This window comes from Equus przewalskii, chromosome 7, assembly GCF_037783145.1.
Source record: "Equus przewalskii isolate Varuska chromosome 7, EquPr2, whole genome shotgun sequence".
NCBI classification, from domain to species: domain Eukaryota; kingdom Metazoa; phylum Chordata; class Mammalia; order Perissodactyla; family Equidae; genus Equus; species Equus przewalskii.
In genome coordinates, this window is record NC_091837.1 from 69,472,563 (window position 1) to 69,495,350 (window position 22,788).

The 22,788-nt window shown below is 37.4% G+C and overlaps 1 protein-coding gene across 19 annotated transcripts in view; it reads right to left on the bottom strand.

The window, feature by feature from the left end:
* The window catches only part of DYM (dymeclin), a 359,236-nt gene that overhangs the window by 67,553 nt on the left and 268,895 nt on the right, over window positions 1–22,788 (bottom strand). For all 19 annotated transcript variants that reach the window (XM_070630144.1, XM_070630138.1, XM_070630148.1 and 16 more), the window contains one exon: window positions 2,934–3,116. In XM_070630144.1, the coding sequence (XP_070486245.1) occupies window positions 2,934–3,116 (183 nt within the window). The remainder of the gene's footprint in view (window positions 1–2,933; window positions 3,117–22,788) is intronic.

Below are 22,788 nucleotides of genomic sequence, written 5' to 3' on the forward strand. Positions count from 1 at the left end.
GGTGCCTGGAGTACTCTTATCTGAGGACACTGAGCAGTCCAAGAAACAAAACTTAGTGATACTGACAGTAGAAGGCTCAAAAGGAAACGGCCATCTGACTAACAGGAGTTTCATAGAGAGGAGACAAAGAGAAGACAGTAAAGAAGAAATAACTAAAATGAATATTTGATAGTTCTGAGCATGAGCTCTAGACTCAAAGGATCCTCCAAGTGCCCAATACAATTAACCAGGCACAGCAAACCAAGACATTTCAGAACACAAGGATACAGAGATCAGAAAAGGCTCCAAAGACAACAAGTCACATATATGGAGAGAAGAAAAACATTTTCAGACATGAGAAATTAAAAAATAAAAAAATCTATCTCACATATACCTTTTCCCCTAGAAAGCTACTGTAGTGTATGCTCCACCAACATGAAGCGCTAAGGCAAGAAAGAGGAATAGGAGCCACAATCTACCACAGGAGGTACGCGAAGGAAATTCCCAGGAAGATGCTGCAGCTGGGCAGGAGAACCAGAGCAACACCAGGCTGTGGCAGGAAGCAGGTCTCCAAGAAGACAATGGAACTGAAAATTTTACCTGACCTGTTTGACCATTTTGAGAGGAATTTTAGAGTTCTGTCAGAAAGCCTTCAGCTGTGCCAGTGAATGGATATTTGCAACACATAACCAAGAAAGGCCTATTCTCTAGAATATATAAAGAATGTGCAGGGCCAGCCCAGTGGCATAGTGGTTAAGTTTGCATGCTTCACTTTGACGGCCTGGGGTTCACAAGTTTGGATCTCAGGGGTGGACCTAGCACTGCTTGTCAAGCCATGCTGTGGTGGCATCCCACATAAAATAGAAGATTGGCACAGACTGTCAGCAAAAATTTTCCTCAAGCAAAAACAGGAGGATTGGGAAGAGATGTTAGCTCAGGGCCAATCTTCCTCATACACACAAAAAGAACTTGCACAAAGATAAACAACTCAATAGAAAAACTGGCAAAGACTTGAATAGGAACTTTGCAGAAGAGGAAATCTGAATGGGAAAAAAAGCCATATGAAACATGCTCATCCTCGTTGGTAATCAAGGAATTATAAATTAAAACAATAATGAAATGCCATTACAAAACTGACAAAACAAAAGGTTCATGAGGACGTGAAGCAATAGGAATTCTCATACACCAAGGTCAGAGAGCAAAATGGTCCACCCCGTGGAAAACAGTTTAGTATGAATTACATTAACCAACAATCCCACCACTGGGTGCACATGCGCTTACCTATGATGGAAATTATATATATATACATATATATATATATATATATGTATATATACACACTTGTGTGATAATTCAATTATTGCATGTCTTGCTAAAGAAAAGTAACATAAGGAAAGATGTTGGCTCTTCAGTTTACTTTTGTGCCTGGCACTGTGAATCAGATTGGCTATGCAAATATTTCTGGACTCAAACTGAATTGAAAAAACACTAATACAGCAAAAGAAAATTCAGCAAAAAAAATTTTTAAAAAGGAAAGGAAGCAAAAGTTCATAGACATCTGAAAAATGTTCAACCACACTCGTAATTAAAGAAATAAAAATTAAAATAATAACAAAATGTCATTTTTGATGTAAAAATACAAATATTAAAATAATTTTAATATAGTTATGTGCTGCTTAACGGTGGGGATATGTTCTGAGAAATACATCACTAGGCGATTCCGTCGTTGTGCGAACATCATAGACTGCACTTTCACAGACGTAGATGGTCTAGCCCACGACACACCTAGGCTCTACGGTACTAACTGTATGGGACCAGCGTTGTATTTGTGGTCTGCTGCTGATTGAAACGTCGTCATGTGGTAAAGGACCACACTCAAGGCTGCAGGACTGTAATGAGACAGGCCGTCCCACAGATCAGCTGTGGAAGTACAAGATGACATGCAGGTGCAGAAACTGTACAATGCTTCTGGGAAGCAATCTGGCAGCATGTGTTGGGTCTTGAGAATACAGATACCCTGTCACAGTAGAAACTAGTAAAATTCCAGTTCTGAGACTATACCAAAAACATAACTAAAAAAGGTGAGAGAAGATTTATTTATAATCTGTTCATTAATTATGAAATAATATATCGGAAACAACCAAAATGTGCAATAATGGGATAATGGTTAAATATACTTTAGGGTATCTACAATAGAGGTTATACAGATATTAAAATGTGAGATTTTCAAAGAACTGATGATAACACAGAAAAATGCTGATGATCTAAATGTTAAGTAAAAATGGCAGAATGCTGAACTGTATAAAATAAGAAGACCAGCTCTGGCGGCCTAGTGGTTAAGATTCAGCACTCTTATTGCCGCGGCCTGGGTTCATTTCCTGGTCAGGGAACCACACCATCTGTCTGTCGGGTGTCATACGGTAGCTGCTGTGTGTTGCTGTGATGCTGAAAGCTATGTCACCAGTACTTCAAACACCAGCAGGGTCACCCATGGTGGACAGGTTTCACTGGAGCTTCCAGACTAAGACAGACTAGGAAGAAGGACTTGGCCACCCACTTACAAAAGAAATTGGCCATGGAAACCCTACGAATAGCAGTGGAGCATTGTTTGATGGAGTGCTGGAAGATGAGAGGATGGAGCACAAAGACTGCTCTGCTGTACACAGGGCCGCTAGGAGTTGGAATTGACTCGACAGCACTAACAACAATAAAATAAAGTATGATCTCAATTCTATTGAATATATATGTGTGTATATGTATATAATACAGAATCGAATGTATTGAATATAATACACATACTGAATGCAACTACTGTTATAGCAGAACAGACAGCAAATATAGTTAATGTTGAAGGAAGGGATTCTAACTATTGTAGTTTTTATCAAGGTTTGTTAAACTTTCTCTGCTTTAATATTTAAAAAAGAATTATAATAAATCTTTCCATTTACACTTACCAGATCAATATTCTGCATTATATCCTGAAATGAAGGATGAGTTCGAAATTGTTCAAAGAGATCCCGTTTGTAGAGCAGTGCATACACCAAGTTTGGATTGTGGTGAAGAGAATTTGTCAGGCAGGAATTGATGATCTCCAACATCATCCGAATCACTTCTTCAATGACATTTAGGTCTTGTGCCTGATAAAGAAAGAAAACCCCACACAGAGTCAGTGTATTTCTCCTTAACACAGAATTCATCGGAACGAGAGTAGTTGCTTTAAAATTATAACAGCATTGGAAAGGTCATGAAAAAGAAAAGATTATTTTTGTTAAGAATCTTTAGAGTCAGGTTTATCAGTTACTAAAAGATTTGAGTTAAAATCGTCTGAACGTACTATGGTGATAGTTCGGAATTTCACATAATAAATTATAGACTTGCAACCTAGAAGACAATTTGGAGCTTACTCACCCCTCATTTAATAGATCTTGGTTCATATTCTCATCACTGTATCATCCTAAATCATAGGACTTCCACAATGCAAAGTGGTGGTAGGGTCTTACCAAGTCCAAGAAAAGCACCTAATTTAGTAAATACGATCTCATTTCTCTACACTGTCATTTCAGTCTTTATAGTGTATTGTCTCTTTTTCCTCAGGGTCAACGGTCTTTGGGAATCTGAACATGGAATAGCTGTAAGATAGTAAAACTCAAAGTAAGCTACCAACAAATCTCTTGGAAGAAAGAAAAATGGAAAGAACAAAAATACAGGTAAATACAATAGACTTTCTTTCTTCTCTTGAGTTTTCTAAATTATGTTTGACAGTTGAAGCAAAAATTATAGCATAGTCTGATGTGGTTCTCAAAGCGTGTAAAGGAGCATCTAAGACAATTATATTATAAACCAGGGAGGTGACAGGGACCTCAGTGGGGGAAGGTTTCTACATCCCACTTGAATTGGTAAAATGTTAACACTATTGAACAATGACAAGTTATGTATGTATAATGTCTAGAGCAATTCTACACAAGGGGATAGACACAAAAATACTATAGATACATCAAAATGGAATTCTAAGAAAATGTTCAAGTACCTACAGGAAGAGAAGAAAACAAGACTGACAGATGAAAAACAGGTAACAAACAGAAAGCAGAAAGTAAAATGGTAGACTTAAGCTCTAATATATCAATTAAATAATTGCAAATGGCCTAAATACAATAATTAAAACCCAAAGACTGGCAAAATGGGTAAAAAAAACATGACTCAACTATATGCTATCTACAAGAAACTTCAAATATAACTTACTTCAAATATAGTTAGGTTAAAAGTATAAGGATGGAAAAAGATATACTATGCAAATAAATATTAATCAAAAGAAAGCAGAACTGGCTATATTAAGATCAGATAAAGTAGATGTCAAAGACTGCATGGCCTGCAAAGCAAAAAATATTTACTATCTGACCCCTTACACAAAAAGTTTACCACCCCTGGTCTAGCAGACAAAAAAGTATGCTTATTTCCATACAATTTACCTTCACCTGTATTGTCTTAAGTACAGTGTCTAGCATTCAATCAAAATTTACGAGACAATGGGGCTGGCCCCGTGGCCGAGTGGTTAAGTTCGTGCACTCCACTGCAGGCGGCCCAGCATTTCGTTGGTTCAAATCCTGGGTGCGGACATGGCACTGCTCATCAAACCACGCTGAGGCAGCATCTCACATGCCACAACTAGAAGGACCCACAACGAAGAATATACAACTATGTACTGGGGGGCTTTGGGGAGAAAAAGGAAAAAAACCAAAATCTTTAAAAAAAAAAACTTAAAAAAATTTAGGAGACAAACAAAAAAGCAAGTTAAAAACAACCCATGTCCAAGAGACAAAGTAATCAGCAGAATCAGACTCAGAGATACAGATACTAAAAACATCAAACAGGGAATTTAAAAAACTATGATCTGCAAAATCTACTATGAGTTTGCACATGATTGAACTAATTAGGAATTTCCGCAGAGCCAAAACCTATAAAAAGTGATAAATGGAAAGGCTAGAATTTTAAAAATCTATCGTAATAGCAGTGGAGAATGCCTAGATGGGCGCAACAGCAGACTTGACAGAATCTTGATGAGAAAATGGCTAAGGATTTCCTAAAAATAATGAAAGAATCAAACCACCAATCCAAAAAGATCAGAGAATACCCCCAAAGTCAGCCCCAAACAAAAAACAACAAATACACACACACACTTTGGTATGTCATATTCAAACCACTGAAAACCAAAGATAAGGAGAAAATCTTGAAGGCAGCCAGAGGAAAAAATATATTAAATACAGAGACACAAAGATAAAAATTACAGAAACTACGTGAGAATCTGAGCCAACCTAAATGGAGTGGCATCACTAAAGTGCTAAAATAAGAAGAGTCAAACAAGAATTCCATAACTCGGAAAAATATCTTTCAAATATGAAGGTAAAACAAAGACTTTTCCAGACTAAAGTAAGCTGAGATAATAGATGACCCGTACACCTGCACTATAAGAGATGTTAAAGGAATTTCTTCAGACAGAAGAAAAATGAAACCAGACAGAACTGCCGATCTACACAAGGAAATAAAGATATTTTAATAATTCTAAAAGAAAACTGACTTTAAAAGCAAAATAGTGGCAATGTATTACAGGTTTATTGCATATGTAAAATATATAAAATACAACCTTCTCCTAGTAATGGGTACTCAATTTATTTCCAGTTTCTGTGTTTCTCTGAACAAGGCTACAATAATCGTCTTGGTAGATCTGTTCTTACATTTGGATACTTTTACTTTTCTGGGAAAGATTCCAGGAGAGGAACTGCTGAAAACGTCCTATTTGTAATGTTAATAGATGTTGCCAAATTGTTGCTTATGGAGCAATGACGAGACATTTACCCTGACAATGTAGGAAAGCTCTTGTCCTCATTTTCTCACCAACAGGTTTAATTCTTTTTGATATTCACTGCCTGAAAGATTCATCACTTTTTGATTGAGTTATGTCAAAATTGCCCATATGATTGAGGATTTATCAATTCCTCAAGTGATTCATATATTCAAAGTGACTATAGGTTCATGATTGCCATCTTTTTAAAAACATTTATCATTATGTATTGTTTCTCTTTATGCATAGTTTGTATTTTTAAAGTGTGTGTTTTACGGATATTAATATTGTTTTACCATCTTCATTTTGTTTAGCATTTACCTGGTTTATCTTCCTCCAGCCTTTAATTTTCAAACTTTCTGTGTTACTGAAAACATAATAGTTAAGAAGCAAATATATACCTAGGTTTTATAATTTTTAAATCTAACCTGTCTCTGACTTGTGAGTTTAATTCACTTATATTTATTGTTATTATTGGTATCACTGGATTTATTCCTCCCATCTCATTTTGTGACTTTTCTCTCAGTTATCTATTGCTGTGTAACAAACTACATGGAAGCTTAACAGCTTAGAATAGCAATAATTATGTGTTTTACTAACAATTTGGGCTGGCTTGCTGAGAACACCTCTCCTCTGCTCCACGTGGCTTCAGCTTGACTTGGGGTTGGAGGATCTACTTTTATGACAGCTCACATGGCTGCCAGGCTGGTGCTGGCAGGGAGCTGGGGTGGGGTCGTTGATCCTTCTGGGCTGTGTGAGCTCTCTCACAGCATGATGGTGCCAAGAAATCTGATTTTGACAATCCCTTAGTGTCACTACTAATAATGCCATACTCTAATGGTTGAGGAGTAGCAAAGTTCTAGAAGACTATTTGGGGCTGGAGATATTGTTATGGTCATTTTTGGAAAATATGATCTGCCACACTTCTGTTTACTATCCTTTATCTATAGTTCACCTCTTCCAATCTTGTCTTCCTTTTCCAGCCTCTGTTGAATTAATAAGGCTTTTCACTACCCTGGCCTCTCCTTTTCCCCTCTATTGGTTTGTGGGCTAAAGATAGTACTTCTCTTCTTGTAGGGGTAGCCCTTAAAATTTTAACATACACATCCAACTTTAAAAATACTGTTACCCATCTCGTGAACAAGATCCAAGGAGGTTAACATACTTTCACTCCACCTTGAACAGTAATCTCTGATCCTCTTCTTCTTTCCTTTTTGTTTAGGTTTGCTTAGGTATTTAATTTCATCTTTAAAAAAGACCCATAAGTTGTTTCTTAAAAAGACAATGGTTAACTAAATTTACATATTCATTTCGGGGCACCTTGTTTCTTCCATTCCACTTCTCTACAGATCCACTTTTCTTCTACTAGAAGCACATCCTTTAGTAGTGCTTTCAGTGAGGTCTATGGATAACAAACTCTTCTAGTTTTTGTATGGTTGAAATATGTCTTTATTTTGCATTCATTCTTACCTTAAATTTTATCTGGGTATAGAATTCTAGTTATTTTCTCCTGCACTTTAAAGATACTGGTTCATTTTATTCTGGCACCTATTTTTGCCATTCAGAAGTATTTTGTAAATATAACTACTGTTCCCCTGTAGATAATCCATCTGTTTTTTTGATAGCTTTCAAGATTTTCTTTTCAGCCATTAACACTCATCAGTTTCACAACCATGTGTCTAGGTGTTGATCTATCTTTATTTATCCTGCTTAGTATTCAGAGTGCACTTTTTATCTGACATCCTAGTCTCATAAAATAATTTGGACAATTTTTTTCTCATTATTCTCTTCTAATTACTAACCCTCTTTAATAGTGCCTGGTTTAAAACTTATTTTGTCTACTGAGCTTTCAATTTTTTTTTTTTCTTTTTTAAAGATTGGCACCTGAGCTAACAACTGTTGCCAATCTTTTTTTTTTTGTTTTTCTGCTTTTTCTCTCCAAATCCCCCCAGCACATAGTTGTGTATTTTTAGTTGTGGCATGTGGGACACCACCTCAACGTGGCCTGATGAGCAGCGCCATGTCTGCGCCCAGGATCCGAACCAGCAAAACCCTGGGCTGCCGAAGCAGAGTGCATGAACTTAACCACTTGGCCACAGGGCCAGCCCCTGAGCTTTCAATTTTAAAGACTATATTTTTCATTTTTAAGCTTTCTAATTAACTAGTTCTTTCTCACAGTCATGTTATTTCATTTATCCTTGATTTCATAATTATTTATTCTTTATATTATTCCTTCATTTATCTTTGAGGATACTAAAAATACCTATTGTAGAGTATTTTCAAAATTATTCTATTAATTTTCCATTCTGTTCGGATAAACTTACCTTAACTACGATCGTGACTATGTTAGCTGCCTTTCTTAGTACTGTTAGATTTCAGCATGTATTTCAGAATTTTGTTCACGCTGGCTCATCTAACGTGGTTTAATCCCCCCAAGTCCACAGGTCACACAGCAGCTTCCTAGAGCTCTCAGTCTGAAACTAATCTCATAACGGGTGTCTCAGGGCTCTTGCCCTGCAGTCACACTGAAGACACCCAGTACAGGCAGGGTCTGTCACTGAGCCAGTATCAGTTGGGCTCAAAATCCCCATTGAGAGGCTGGTTGTGTGTCCTCCCTGCTCCCTAGACATAGAACTCAGCCGTTATTAGCAACTTCATTCAGGCTCTTTCAATAAGAGATGCATCTCAGCTCGCAGTTTCCAGCAGGGAACATGGCACCAGTGTGCTGCTCTCACCTTGGCACTCAGGGGCTGCATCTGCAGTAGCTGAGCTACCAGCCGCTCCTGCCTCCTTCCAGACCTGAAGCCCAGCAGACTCACTGCCTCAGACCCTGCTCTCTGCTTCGAGTGCCTTTTCCATTTCTGCTCCATCGAGAAATATCTACCCCATTTTTAGGTCTGGCTATGTGTTCTCTCTTGTTATGGTCTGTCTATTACTGTTACGTTGGGCGAGCAATGGGAGGGGGTTAGGCCTCCTAACTGGGAACTGACAACACAATCCCCGCCAGAGTTCTCTCAATTATACTTTCATCTCATTTTGGTCCTTGAATGAGTCGAGGAGGAGAAGGAGACTTCAAGTTTCAGAATTCTCTCTCAAAGTCATTTAAGGGCATCCAATGAGACAGTATGACTACTTCAGTAATAAAAGTAAAAATATTAGCTTTCTATAGAATTTTATGTTCATAAATATATCATACACCCATTTATGTTAAGTATAAGCCCTAATATATTAAACTTACATTTCAAAAATGTATTACCTGTTGATAGCTGACAATTTCTGCTTTCAAACACATTGATAGTTTGTTTTCAATGTTTTAAGAATAATTTTCTGAAATGAGCAGGGTAATATACCCAACCCCCAAATAGGTGCTTGCTCATTTTAACCTAAACTAAAACACTGACCATTTATTTTATTCTCAAGCCAGGTAAAATATAAACTGGAAACCTTACATCAATAAGCATGCTCTGCATTCAGTGTCACTCTGCATCAATCATCTGACTGAAAGCTCTTCAAGAGTTATACTAACCCTCTTTTATTTCAAGGAGTTGCAGAGTATTTTACTTAACTCCTCTTATACTGTTTCTGTGACAAGTTAAGGTCTAGTTCTAATGCTATGTTTTATAGATTATTTTCAACTGCAGACTTATAAACTGAATGAGAAGAACATAAAGTTTCCAGCATTACCCAAATTGACGGAAAATACACTGGGAAGTTACAGCAAAGACATTTTATATGATATCATACTTTGCTGGACTGTCACACTAGAAAGTACTTTTTATATTTTAATGTTGTAAAACTATTAGGAGAAAAACGAGAAATTAAACAATTTAGAAATTTAAAAGTTTAAATTAAGAGGTAGTTGATAACAATTTTCTGTCAACACCTATTTTAACATGTAACACTGTAAATGATTGAGGTTATTAAAGTTTCAATATAAAGACCTCCTGCCCAACCCAAGCCAACTATTCTGTTTATGAGATACGGTCAGTTTCCTTCCTGGTTATATCCAGGGCAAAATTCAAAATACTTAACAACTGCTAGTCCTGCTAGATGTGGGCTGCACACAACCCAGGAAGTCCTACCGCCTGCACCTGCTGGATGTCAGTCATCGTCATTCCTGCAAGGACTTTCAACGGGATTATTTCTTGAGAAATAAAATGAGGTTTCCTTGAATTCAGTATCTACATTAATCGATTGTATTATGTTCCAAAAATGTACCAAGAATTTCTACATACACTATTTTATTCAATTCAGCAATTCTTTAGCTTAATACTGAGCAATTCAGTTATGATATATCCATCTTTCATCTATCAAGAGAGCTTAGAATTTGATTAATTATAAAATCATAAGACACACTCAGAAGTTATATATAAGGCACTTCCTTTAATGCTAGAATCTCTTCTATAATATTCATACCAAGTGGTCAACCAACTTATCCTTGAACACAGAAAACTTTGAGAGGCTCCTGTTTCATTATTTCTTTGCAGTTACAGAAAACTATTACAGCTCAGCAGAAGTCCATCACCATAGTACTCCTACTACGGTAGGAGTCTTCACTGGTCTTCATTCTATGCCGTTGCCATGCTATCACTTTCTCCTCAAACCCACTAGAAACTTCAACTATCCCTCAATATAACCTGGTTTAAAGCCTTCTCATCATCCTATTTACGTTCTGCCAGATGCTCACTGTTTGGACTGTTTTGATCATAAAAGTAACTCTGTATATATAATTACCTCTGTTAAAACACATAAGTACATAAATGTACTTCAACTAATCCATTTCCATTTTTAAGTGGCAACAGTTCTCTGTTAACCACTGCTTTAATCAGCCTTTAAGGAACAGCTAGCGTTCCTACTGTGTACGTTGTTTCCTAGAAACCACGCTCTTGTGGATCCTTCCACTTGTGTTGGAAGATCAACTGCAGCTCCAAGGCACCAAACAGGTCATGAAATAACCACAGAGCAGAGGGATAAATTACATATCAGAAGATTCTGATTTACTAGAAATAAAGTATCAAACTTTAGGCTAATTCTAATTTCCAAGGAAAACTATCCCAGTATTTATAATTTACATGTTATTTTAATCTTCAATTTGCTACTACAGTTAGATCTGGTGCAGGTACCTACTATGCCTTGCAATAAGCGAACGGAATTTTTTATGTTAGATTTTTAAAAAGCATTACTGGGAAATAATCACTTGTAAAAAGACGAAAAAAAAACATTAAAGTACTTTAAAGGAGAAAAATCATTTTAATTTTAGACATTACCGAAAAAGAACAAAAAGATAAATGCCCTTCCAAAGTTGATAAATTAATGCAATTACTATAACTACAAAGAATTTAGAAATCCCATTTCTTAGTCTTAAATATAAGCCAAAAATTTCACTCCTATTCATTTATAAAACTGGTCCTTTAGGGGACAGGGTATAGAAAAACTGACTACATTTATGGAATAAAATGTTATAAAAAGACATGCTTTAAAAAACTGTGTTTCCTCTGTACTGTGTCAAACTTAGCTTTGTCAGAGATAAAACCTGATGGCTCATTGGTAGAGCAGCAAAATCATGGAGAATCTTGTGCCTTTTTCATTCATGGTATTTTCTTTTTAGTACACACAGCCTCCACTCCAGGAATGGATCCCAGAGCAAACAGACTTTCTTCTCAAGGAAAAAAAAAAAAAACTTATTGCAGAAAATCTCAAACGTAAAAACAAGGACCCTGACAAAATGGTTCCATTTTCAGACTTTTCTGATGGTTTTGTACATGTTGGTAACAAACACCGAACAAGCTCTTTGTGAAGTCGTGATTTCACGTCAAACGCACAAGTTGGCAGTGATTGGAGGGTCTTCCCCTATCAACAGCATTCACGGCTGCCTCATTTTATAAACTTCCTTTTCCTTTTAAGAGGGAATTTATACAGTTAAATACTTTCAAATCATTTATTTTTAGTTTCCTTAAGAGGAGCATATGTATCTTGTTTGTATTAGTTTTGGGGAGATTCCAAGAGAGTTGTCTAAATTTCCTGCGTTTTCAGCAGAAAATAAAACCTTCAACAAAATTAATGGGTCTTTGCCAAAGTGGGGAAGAAGGGGGAGGAAATGCACAGCAAACTTCTTTTTAAAGTTAATGCACAAATGACCTTCAAAGCTGATCATTTGGTGACAGACTCTTGTTATCTTTACGTTGTTAATTCACTGGAGCGCACACTGAAAAGCTTTGTGACCATGTGATTTCCAGCCAGAACTGGATTTCTCCCCAAATATCAAGCTTCTGATAGCAAGAACTAGCTTTATACTACATGCAAAATCACAGCTGAAGAGTAAATCCTGTGACCAGACGAGACAATAACGTGGAGGGAGGAGGGAGAGGGAAGGCAGAAGGCAGAGTTACGGCACCACTGTTCTCGTGCGGGAATGTAAAATGATGTGGTCTCTCTTCTCGTTCCTTGGACGTGGTTTGAACGTGGCCCACAAGCCTAAACTAGAACCCTGGGAAGTCTGTTATTTAAAACATGCTAACCGGCGGCAGGCAAGATAATGGTGGCTGCTAAGGGACACTGGGCTAACTTTACATGTTTTTCTCATACCTGGAAAATAGCCAGAGAACTCACAAAAAAGGGATGTTCTGATTGAAATCCAACCAAGCTGCAGCCCCCCAACAATCACATCACCTTAGCAGGCTACTCACACCGGGCAGAAAGTGGGGTGTAGCACAAAGCTTCTCACCCCTCCCTGGGCCCTACTGCTTGCTGAAGAGAGCAAGCATACACCCAGGCTTGGAGTTTTTCATTTGTTTTTAAAAATTTAATGTTTTGCCTTAAGAATTGCTGTTCATTTCCATTATTCTTCAAAATACATTGCTTTTTTACTATAAAAAGAAATACCCTTCCACAATCTTGAAAAAAGTAAAATCTGAGTAAAATATTTCTCTGGGAAGATGTATCTTCTTCTTCTTTTTTTAAATGGCTTTGACATTCTACTGAGTGCCTCCCCTCATCCCCATGTGAAACACAAGAGTCCTGGTTCCAGTCCCAGCTCTGCCAACAACCAGCTGTGTGACCTCGGGTAAGTCGCTTAACTCAACTTGCAGTTTCGTATTTGCAAAAACAAGTGCTTACGAGATTCAAAAAATCCCTTCCTACTCTCAAGTCTCAGTTTCCATACAGAATGTAGAAAATATTGAATTTAGAAGGCAAATTTTATTAGAGTAATCAAAAATGTAGAAAAATTTTCAGGGCGATCTCAAACTTCGGTAAAATTCAGAATTCACTTCAGATTACCCCAGCATCTTGAATGGAGTCGCTGTTAGTTTACAGAAGGGAAAAAACCCGAACAGTCTTTGAGAGTGAAAAGGTAGGAGGCTAGCAGGAGGCTACATGAAAATAATTACTCTCCAAAAAACGAATCCTATTGATTCTTCTATAAATCATTATTTTCAAAGTTTGTTAATTATCTTTGATATTGTTAATGCACAGAAGGGAAATAATCCCCAAACTTCGATGTCATGGATTTCACAAGAACTTTAGAGACCTCTATACTTGGTCCCCTTTTTTCATTCTTTCTTGGAAAGAAGAGTCAGTGGTGATAAGGAAAGCAGTAAAGAATCACATAGAGAGGAGCTATGGCCCTGAAGTTAAAACAAAAACAAAAACAAAAACAAAAAACGAAAGTCAGCGGTAGCTCAAGTCAGTAGAGAGAAGCTCTAGATTGGGTTCCAGCCCCAGTCTTGCCATTTGCCATGGACTGGACAAGTCACCTTCTGAGCCTCAGTTCCTTCAAATGTAAAATAAATGGGCTCTCTGGGACAATGCAGGGAAGCATTATAATGGACCCAGGCTGGCTTCTGTTTAGGATGTAGAAAGCTGCAAAGAATGCCTCTCCTAACCCTAACAGTGAGAAAAAGCTTGATAATTTAATAAACCCTAAGTCTTCTTAAGGCCATCAGAGAATGATTTTCCAAGGCAAGCAAGTGAACTGACTTCCCAAGAGGGACGAGCCCCTCTAAGGAGAGAAGGAACATAAGTACTCCTTCACTTTTGGCCGAGCACAGGAGGAAGAGACGGTCTCCACACAAGAGGGTAAGAAGAAATCAGCTAAAATTTCAATGAATTCTTAAAGGCTAAGTGTGGTCTAATGTGTCAGTCTGGAAAGCCAGAGCCCCAGATGCAGTGGAGTTCACAATCACTGGAGAGCTCTTTTCCAATGGACTCCCCCAGGTGCTCAGGAGCCCCTCTCTTTGGCTCATGCTTACAAAAACTGATCAGCTGCAGCTGGGGGCAGGCACCAAGACTCCCCTCCCCTGCTTCCCAGACCTTCCTCTCATGCTGAGCAAAAACCTTAACTTATTGAGGCAGCAAACCCTCTTGGCCCAGAGCACAGGCAAATTTCCACTGCTTCTAGGGGAGAAGCAGAAATACAACCCATCTGCCTCTGAATGAGAAGCAGAAAGCCCTCGCATCTCCAAGACACAGGCAAAGATCCATCCCTGCTGGTGGAGGGACAGAAGCAAAAGCCTCCTAACACTGGGGGCAGGGCAGGAAATCACGTTGGGCCCAGGATCCTATACCTAGCAATACCAAGCAGAAGTCTGCCACCGCTGGGGAAGGGGCAGTAACCTCTCACTCAAGATCCAACCACAGACACGAGGCAGAATTTGAGTGCAAGGGGAGGAGGGGCAGAGATGCTGAGGCCTCACCTCTAAGAGCAGGCACACACATGGACTACCCCTTTTCCTACTCCATTGCAGGGATTGCTGAAAGCAGAGGATGGTAAAGAAACACTGAAAAAACCCCACACCCCACTCTTTAAGCAGCAGGTAACAAGTGTTTGGGAGAATTTGAAGCTGGTGATGCACTGAAGACATAAAACCCAGTCCTAATAGCTGTCTAGCAGCAGAGGTGTGCCCTTTTACAGGCATAAACACTTTTTACTTCAGACTCTACTGTCTTAAATGCAATGTCTGGCACTGAAGAGAAAATTACGAGACACAAAATAAATCATACGGTCTATAAGTAAAATAGCATATGTGGTTTGGAAGGTGCTGGGGACAGAGGAGTGATCCAAACACGTCCATACCTCCACAGGTTATCATTTAGAGGAGATACACTCTGGGAAGTACAGGGTGCTGTGGGAATGCTTGGGGGCTGGTGGGGGGAAGGGGAGGAGACCCCAGAGGAAGTAGAGCAGGGTGGTCAGGAACATAAGTTCTGGAGTCAGGCCTGGATTTGAACCAGCTTCAGCATTTACTAGTGTGTGTTCTTGGGCAATTTACTGAACCTCAGTTTCTTGTCTGAAAAATTAGAATATTACCTATTTTATAGGATGTGACCAGGGTATGGCAATGACAAGAGGTGAAATTAGATCAAGCAGACCCCACAGGTCAAGTCAGATGAGTTCAAGACTTCCCTTAGTGCAAAGAGGAACTTCAGGGCTCCTGCCAGCTGAGACATATCCAAAAAGAGAAGAAAAAATACTACTGGCTAAAAAGCAGCACTGGAGAACTTCAAGCAGCTCTAAGAGAACAGAGGGTAAACAGAGGTCCAGGGAGCACACTCTGAACACCTACTAGGGTAGAGATCCAGGGGTATTACTAGCTAACCACAGTGCAAAGGGCACGAGGAATGGAAAGGAGACAGCAGAGACTGGAACTGAAGGGTGAACTGTGGAACGACTATCCAAAATTTTGAAAAAGAGCAAAAGGAAGACATTTTCTGATAGAACAATACACAGTACAAAACTATGCTACCTAACACATTAGAAATGGTACCACAACAGGCAAAAAAATCCAGAAACACGTCCAAGTACATGTGGGAATTCAGTAAATTATACAGATTGAATTTCATAACAGAAGGGATAAATAATTGAATCACTGCTACTGGGTTAACTGAGTAATAATTAAATAGAAAAAAATGTAAAGGCTAGATCTCTAATATATTTCTTTCAACAAAAAGAATTCTAGAAGATTAAAAGGTAAAAAATAAATTTTAAGGGGGTAGAAAATACGTAGGTAAACATTTTCACAACCTTGACTCGGGGATGGGGTTGAAGAATCAGGGAGGTGTTTTAAAGTTTGAAAAGAAAAAACAGTCCAGAGTCCCTAAAGGAAAACGCACACAGCTTTGAATACAGGAAAACGTAAGTCTTTTGAACTGAAAAAAGGAACCTCATAAATGAAGGGAAGACTAACAACAAGTAAGAAAAAGATTAGCAACGTATGTCATAAATAATAAAAAGATATGAAGAAATCTTACAAATCAGTAAGAAAAATATAAACAGCTCAGTGGTAAAATGCTAGCCAGTAACAGAGATGCAACCAAAGGGGCACTTACAGAAAAACACACAGCCTCACAGCCATTTATAAGTAATAAGTAAAATTTGATAGTATGCAAAATAAACCCAAAGAAAGCAGGACAGAAGGAATGATAAAAAATAAGACTTAAACGAATACATTAGAAAACAGAATAAAACCACAAGAGAATAAGTAAATAAATAAATATATTTGTTTCTTTTAAAGCAAACAAAAAACAGCCAAAATGCTAATCAGGAAAAAGAGGAAAACACAAATTTAAAAGATTAGAGAAGAGAAAAGGAATATAACTACAGATATGGAGGACATTTCACTTGTAATTCTCTGCATAATTCTCTAAGAAAATTGACAATCTATGACAAAAATTTAAAAAACTGATACGATATATTCTTATTGAGGTTGTAGGAAAACAGGAACTTTCATGTAATGCTAGTGGGAATACAAAATGCTACAACCTCACTGGAGGAACATTTGGCGATATACAAAAAAATTACACATGTATTTGCACTTTAACTCAGAAATCCCACTTTTAGAAAGTGATTACAAAGGTAGATGTGCACAATTATGAAACAGCATATGCATAAAGTTATTCATTATGGCATTATTTTCTATAGTGAAAAAACCAAAATGTCCATCAATAAACTATGGTATATCCACATAATGGAACACTTTGCAGTTGGGAAAAGCAATGACAATGCTGCACACTAACATGGAGTGCTCTCTGGGTTGTACTGTGAATATAGTAAGGTGTGGAACAGTAGCTTGGAACAGTAGGTGTAGAACAGAAGCTTAGGGGAAAGTCTGATAGGCACACAGGACCAAGAGGAGGAAACGACAAAAACTGGAATTCAGGGTTTGTCAAAGAAGAGGGCTCCAGGCAATTCCTTCAGGCTTTCATCTGGGGGTCCAAGAGCTACACTTTAATTGTAAGAGTAAAAAAGAAATAGAACGTCCCTCACAGATACTCAAGTCTGCCTTTGAAGCGTCTCAATCAGATTGGATTAAATCAATCCGGGTGTAGTATCATTCCCAGCTTAGCCAGTTGCCACAAGTAAAAGTCTTCTTTGGAGGAAGATAACATCATCCAGAGCCTCAAACTATCTCCACCATTTTTCAAATATAATGTTTGGCACTCAACAAAATAGCCAGAACTTCAAAAGATAAGACCACATGACTAAAAGACAACAGAAACAATAGACAGTAGAAACAGACTGACAGGGAAAAAATCAGACATGTGCTTTAAAATAATTGTGCTTAATAAGTTCAAGGACACAACTGAGCATTTTGGTAGAGAATTGTAAACTACAAAAAAGAACCACAGGAAAAATCCAGAAGTTAAAAATACAATAATTGAAATCATGAACTTAATGGATGGGTTAAACAGAAGATTAGACATAACTGAAGAGAAAATTAGTGAAGTAAAAAATAGTAGATAAGAAAACATCCAGAATAAAGAGAAAAGGGCAGAAACAATATTTTAGAGATATTAGCAGAGAATTTTCTAAAATTGATGAGCTACATCAAGTAACAAATTCAAGAAGCATTATGAACACTAAGCAGGATAAATTTGACCAAAACTACCCTAAGTACATAATAGTAAAATTACTGAAAAACAAAAAGAGTATTTTAAAAGCAGCCAAAGGCAGACAATCTGTGATAATCCTTTTAACTATGTACTTAGTATGATTTGTGCACTTTTCAGTATGTGTGCAATACTTCACTAAAAAGTTTTTTTTTTTAAAGAATGCAATGGGATTAAACACATTCAATATATAAAACTCTATGAGTTTAATAATAACCCCTTAAAAAATGAGACAAAGAAAGCTCTTAACCCAAAAACCACCAATTCATTGGACAACATTGGACAAGTAACTAGGCCACCAGCTTCTTACTCTGAAAATCAGAGATTAAAAGGAATCTTGACTTTCCTTTATGAACTGTATTTCAACTAGCCCTATCTGATGAAGAAATGTTCTTGTTTACAGAACTTGTAAGAATTGCAGCTAATAAATATAAAAGGGAAAATAATTTCAAAAATCAAAATATTGCAATTCTTTTTTTTAGCAAATTGATTGATTGATTGATTGATTGAGGAAGATTAGCCCTGAGCTAACATCTGTGCCCATCTTCCTCTATTTTATATGTGGGATGCTGCCATAGCATGGCTTGATAACCAGTGTGTAGATCTGCACCTGGGATCCAAACTGGCAAGCCCTGGGCTGCTGAAGTGAAGTGCGCAAACTTAACTGCTGCACCACCAGGCAGGCCCCTGCGATTCTTAATTAATCAACTAATTTAGGTGACAATCATCAATGGATAAAACTATTAAATGAAAAGCTGAAGCAGAACTTCTCAGTGGAGAATCTGGCTGTCCCCACATAAAAGCACTGATCAATCTCAGCACCACTGAAAGTTAGACCACACCTCCTAACGTGTGGACAGAGCACCACCTATGAAGTATTTTTGCCAGGAAAGATGAATCTGCATCTTTGCAAGCCTTTAGAGCTAAAGTCCATTTACAGTAAATATGAGGGACAGAAGAAGTTAAAAAATACCAAAGGAAGCAAAAAGACATACTCAGAATGTGGAAGATACTACAGGACAAATGGTCGTTTCTGCAACATGATAGTGGCATGGTAAAAAAAGAAAAAAAAAATTGGGGGGAGGACTGCTCTAAATTAAAAGAGACTTAAGAGACATAACAGCCAAACATATGAATTTTATTTGGATACTGATGTTAACACATTGCCAATAGCTTTATTTGAGACCACTGGAGAAATCTGATTATGCTGTGTATTAGATTACACCTTGGAAATATTGCTGCTTTGGTTAGGTGTGATAATGACATGTGACTATGAAAGAAAATATTATTTTTAAAGATTTTTACTTTTTAAAATTTTTTTCCTTTTTCTCCCCAAATTCCCCCAGTACATAGTTGTATATTCTTCGTTATGGGTCCTTCCAGTTGTGGCATGTGGGATGCTGCCTCAGCGTGGCTTGAGGAGCAGTGCCATGTCCGTGCCCAGGACTCGAACCAACGAAACACTGGGCTGCCTGCAGCAGAGTGCACGAACTTAACCACTCGGCCATGGGGCCAGCCCCCAGGAAATATTATTTTTAGAGATGCATACCAAAATATAAAGAAATAAAGTTCCAATATTTACTTTGAAATACTTTGACAAAGGAAAGATAAAAAGTTCAAATAAAGGATATATGACAAAATCTAATTGCAGAATCTAGATAATGGGCATATCAGGTTCATTAAAGAACTTTTTGTTACGTGTGAATTTTTTTCATAATAAAATATTTTTTTAAGTTGACAATCTGAATGAAAGGGAAAATTGTCTAGGTAAATACAAATTGTTCAACTTCACCTATAATCAAGTAAAAAATGTGAAGAGAATAATATAAAAAAAGGGGAAAATTTGTCAGAAATATACTATTAAAAAAGGGAATTGTGCTCATATAGTTTCATGAGTAATTCTTTTATATCTTCAGGGAATACTTAATTACTATGCTACTTAAGCATAGTAATTTCTTTTAAATTAGAAAAAAGATGGCTTATCATTTTTTTCCTCAATTGAAGGTAGCATAACTGATTTCAAAATATGGTAAAGTTAGCTCAAAAATGAAAATAAAAACCAACATCACTAAAATACTTAATAAAACACATGCATATCAAAGTCAACATTGTACTAAACAATTCCACAAACCAAGTAGTTTCAAGAATTCTAAAACAGTGTAATACTAGGAAATCGTTTGATGTAATCATAGTAAATATTCAAAGGAGAAATAAGTTATAATCATCCTAATGGATTTTTAAAAGGAATTTGAGAAAATTTGATTTTCAATTCTCATTTAAAAAGTTGTTTGGTAAAGTAGGAGAAAGAGGCTTCAACTGAAAAATGTACAACGGAAACAGATACATAATTCACAAAAGATAAAAACATCAAAATAGGTTCAATTTTGCTAGTAGTTTAACAAGGCCCATTAAAATCATAATGCTATATCTCCTTTTTGACCTATCGCATTGATAAAAATAACAAATAATTGTAATTCCCAATGTTGTCAAGAAGAAAGGAAATGAGCATTCTCAGCAGACTAGTGATGGAAGTACAACCTGAAATCACTTTTCTAGGGATCCATTTATAAATACACGCTGAAAGCCTTAACAATGCAAGACTTTTGTGTGTCTGCAATTCTAATGTTAGAAATTTATCCTAAGGAAATACGTAAGACTGTGCTCAAGGATTTAGCCCTGTGGATCTTCAATGTACAATAACAAAAAATTATCATCATCCCTGAATTAGTTTTCTATTGGGGCCATAACAAACTATCACAAATTTAGCAGCTTAAAACAACACAATTTTATCATCTCACAGTTCTGCAGACGTTCAGGTAGGTTTGGCTGTTTCCTCCGCCCTGGGTTGCAGGAGGCCAAAATCCAGCCATCAGTTGGGCGAGGCTCTTACTCGGAGGCTCTGGGGGAGAGCCCATTTCAAAGCTCCCAGAGGTCGTTGGCAGCCTTCGCTTCCTCCTGGCGGCAGTGCTGAGTTTCCTATTTTCTTGCTGGCTGTCGGTGGGTTCTGTTAGCAACTTCAGGCTGCCTGCATTGCATTCCCGGGCCATCTTCAAACCAGCGACGGTGTGTCAGGTCCCTCTCAGCTTTGAATCTCTCTGACTTGCCCTTTCGGTGGACCTATTCTCCTCCAGCTGGAGAAAGTTCGATTGGTTCTACCTGAATAGGTCAAACTACTCTCCCGATCTTAAGGTCTATAACCTTAATTACACCTGCAAAGTACCTTTTGCTATGTAACTTAACACATCCGCAGGCTCTGGGAAACAGGATGTGGACACTTTTCAGGGACCACAATTACTCAAGGGTCATTACACCTACCCCAATCTCAAGTGTCCAGCAGTACATGATTGGTTAAATAAATTACAGTGTATCTGCACAATGGAATACCATGTAATTATTAAAATGATGGGTATCAGGCAACTTACTTTGAAATCTATAAAAGACAGAATGGACTGATAGAAGGACAGAGGTGAATAGGTAGGTAATAAAGCAAGTTTAGTAAAATGTTAATTGTAGAATCTAGGTGGTGAACGTATGGGTGTTCACTGTAAGTTTTTCAACTTTTGTATATTTGAAAATTTTCATAATAAAATGTTGGGGGAAAAAACAATTAGCCCAATGATCTTCCAAGCCTCCTCCCCGCCCAAATCAATGGTCTGCAAACTGTACTGGGTGAAAATCTAGGTGTCCGTGAGATTTCTAGCAAAGCAGCAGCAAATAAGTTTTTTTTCTTTTGCTGAAGAAGTTTCACCCCAAGCTAACATCTGTGCCAACTTTCCTCTATTTCGTACATGAATAGCTGCCAAAACATGGTGGCCAACGAGTGGTCTAAGTCCGCACCCAAGAACCGAACCTGCGCTGCCGAAGCAGAGTGTGGAACTCAACCACTAGGCCCTGGGGCCAGGCCCCAGCAAATAAGCTTTTGCATAACGTTTATAAAGAGACCAAGTCTCAAATAGCATTGAAGATTACTCCACTTTATTTTTCAGGTAATTAGCAAACTAAAATAGAAAAGCCATAATATAGCATGCAGTTTTTGAATTGTTAATGTAAAAACCAAATTCTATCTTATGCTTAAGGCATTTTTATCTTCAAAAAGGAAGTTCCCTCTAAAATAATTAACATATAAAACTAATGCTGTCTTGATTTAATTATTTCTTGATGGGAATAAACAAATCTATCTCACAGCTGAACAAAATTTGACAAAACAGATTCTCAGTAGATTGAAATAGAGAAATGAATATAAAATAAACACAGAAGACAACGATTTCACAAACAGTAACTGAGGGCCAACATCATGACATGCAGCATTGTCCTAAGCACTGGGAACAGGTACCAAGGATATAAAATAAGATGCAGTCCTCGCCCTTTATTTCCCCTTAGAGTTATAAAATCCTGTCTTAATTTTGTAAGGCAGAAATTTCTCAAAAACCACTTCTTTAAAGATATGTAAGGATTTAAAACTTTAGAAAGGGAACAAAAACCTAATTTGTTTTTTCACTTGGAAATAATATTGTAAATATAATTAAGGGATGCTAGACCTCAATCTAGACATCAAAAATTATTTTCATGGATTCAAATCAGGAGCGATTATTCTGTACATTAATGACTCCCCAGTCTTATGGAAAACTGACCAGAGTTACAGACGAGGAATACTGTGGCACAGGAGTTACCAGCCCAGCCTCTATGGTCAACCTGACTAGCCTTTGAATCCCTGTTCTACTATTTCCTGCTCACGTGACCTTGGGCAAGATTCTAAACCTCGATTTCTTTATCAGCAAAATTATAACAGTAGAGTAGAAACAAGAGAATGAATATATAAAATACCCAGCCCAATGCCTAATGTGCAGTAGCGGCTCAAGAAATTGTTGCTCTTACTATTAAAAGCAATAGTAATAATGAATGAAATAATGAATGAAAGTTATTAGATACAGATGTACTTGGGAGGTATGTTAACTCTATCAGGCACTAAGTCAAATAAAGTAATGTTTTCTGACTTGCACTTTTATGTCTATTTAAAGAGAAGGGCTTCCATGGTCTTGAAATTGGAATTTTAGAACATTTGTGCGCATTCCAATGAAATGTGCTGA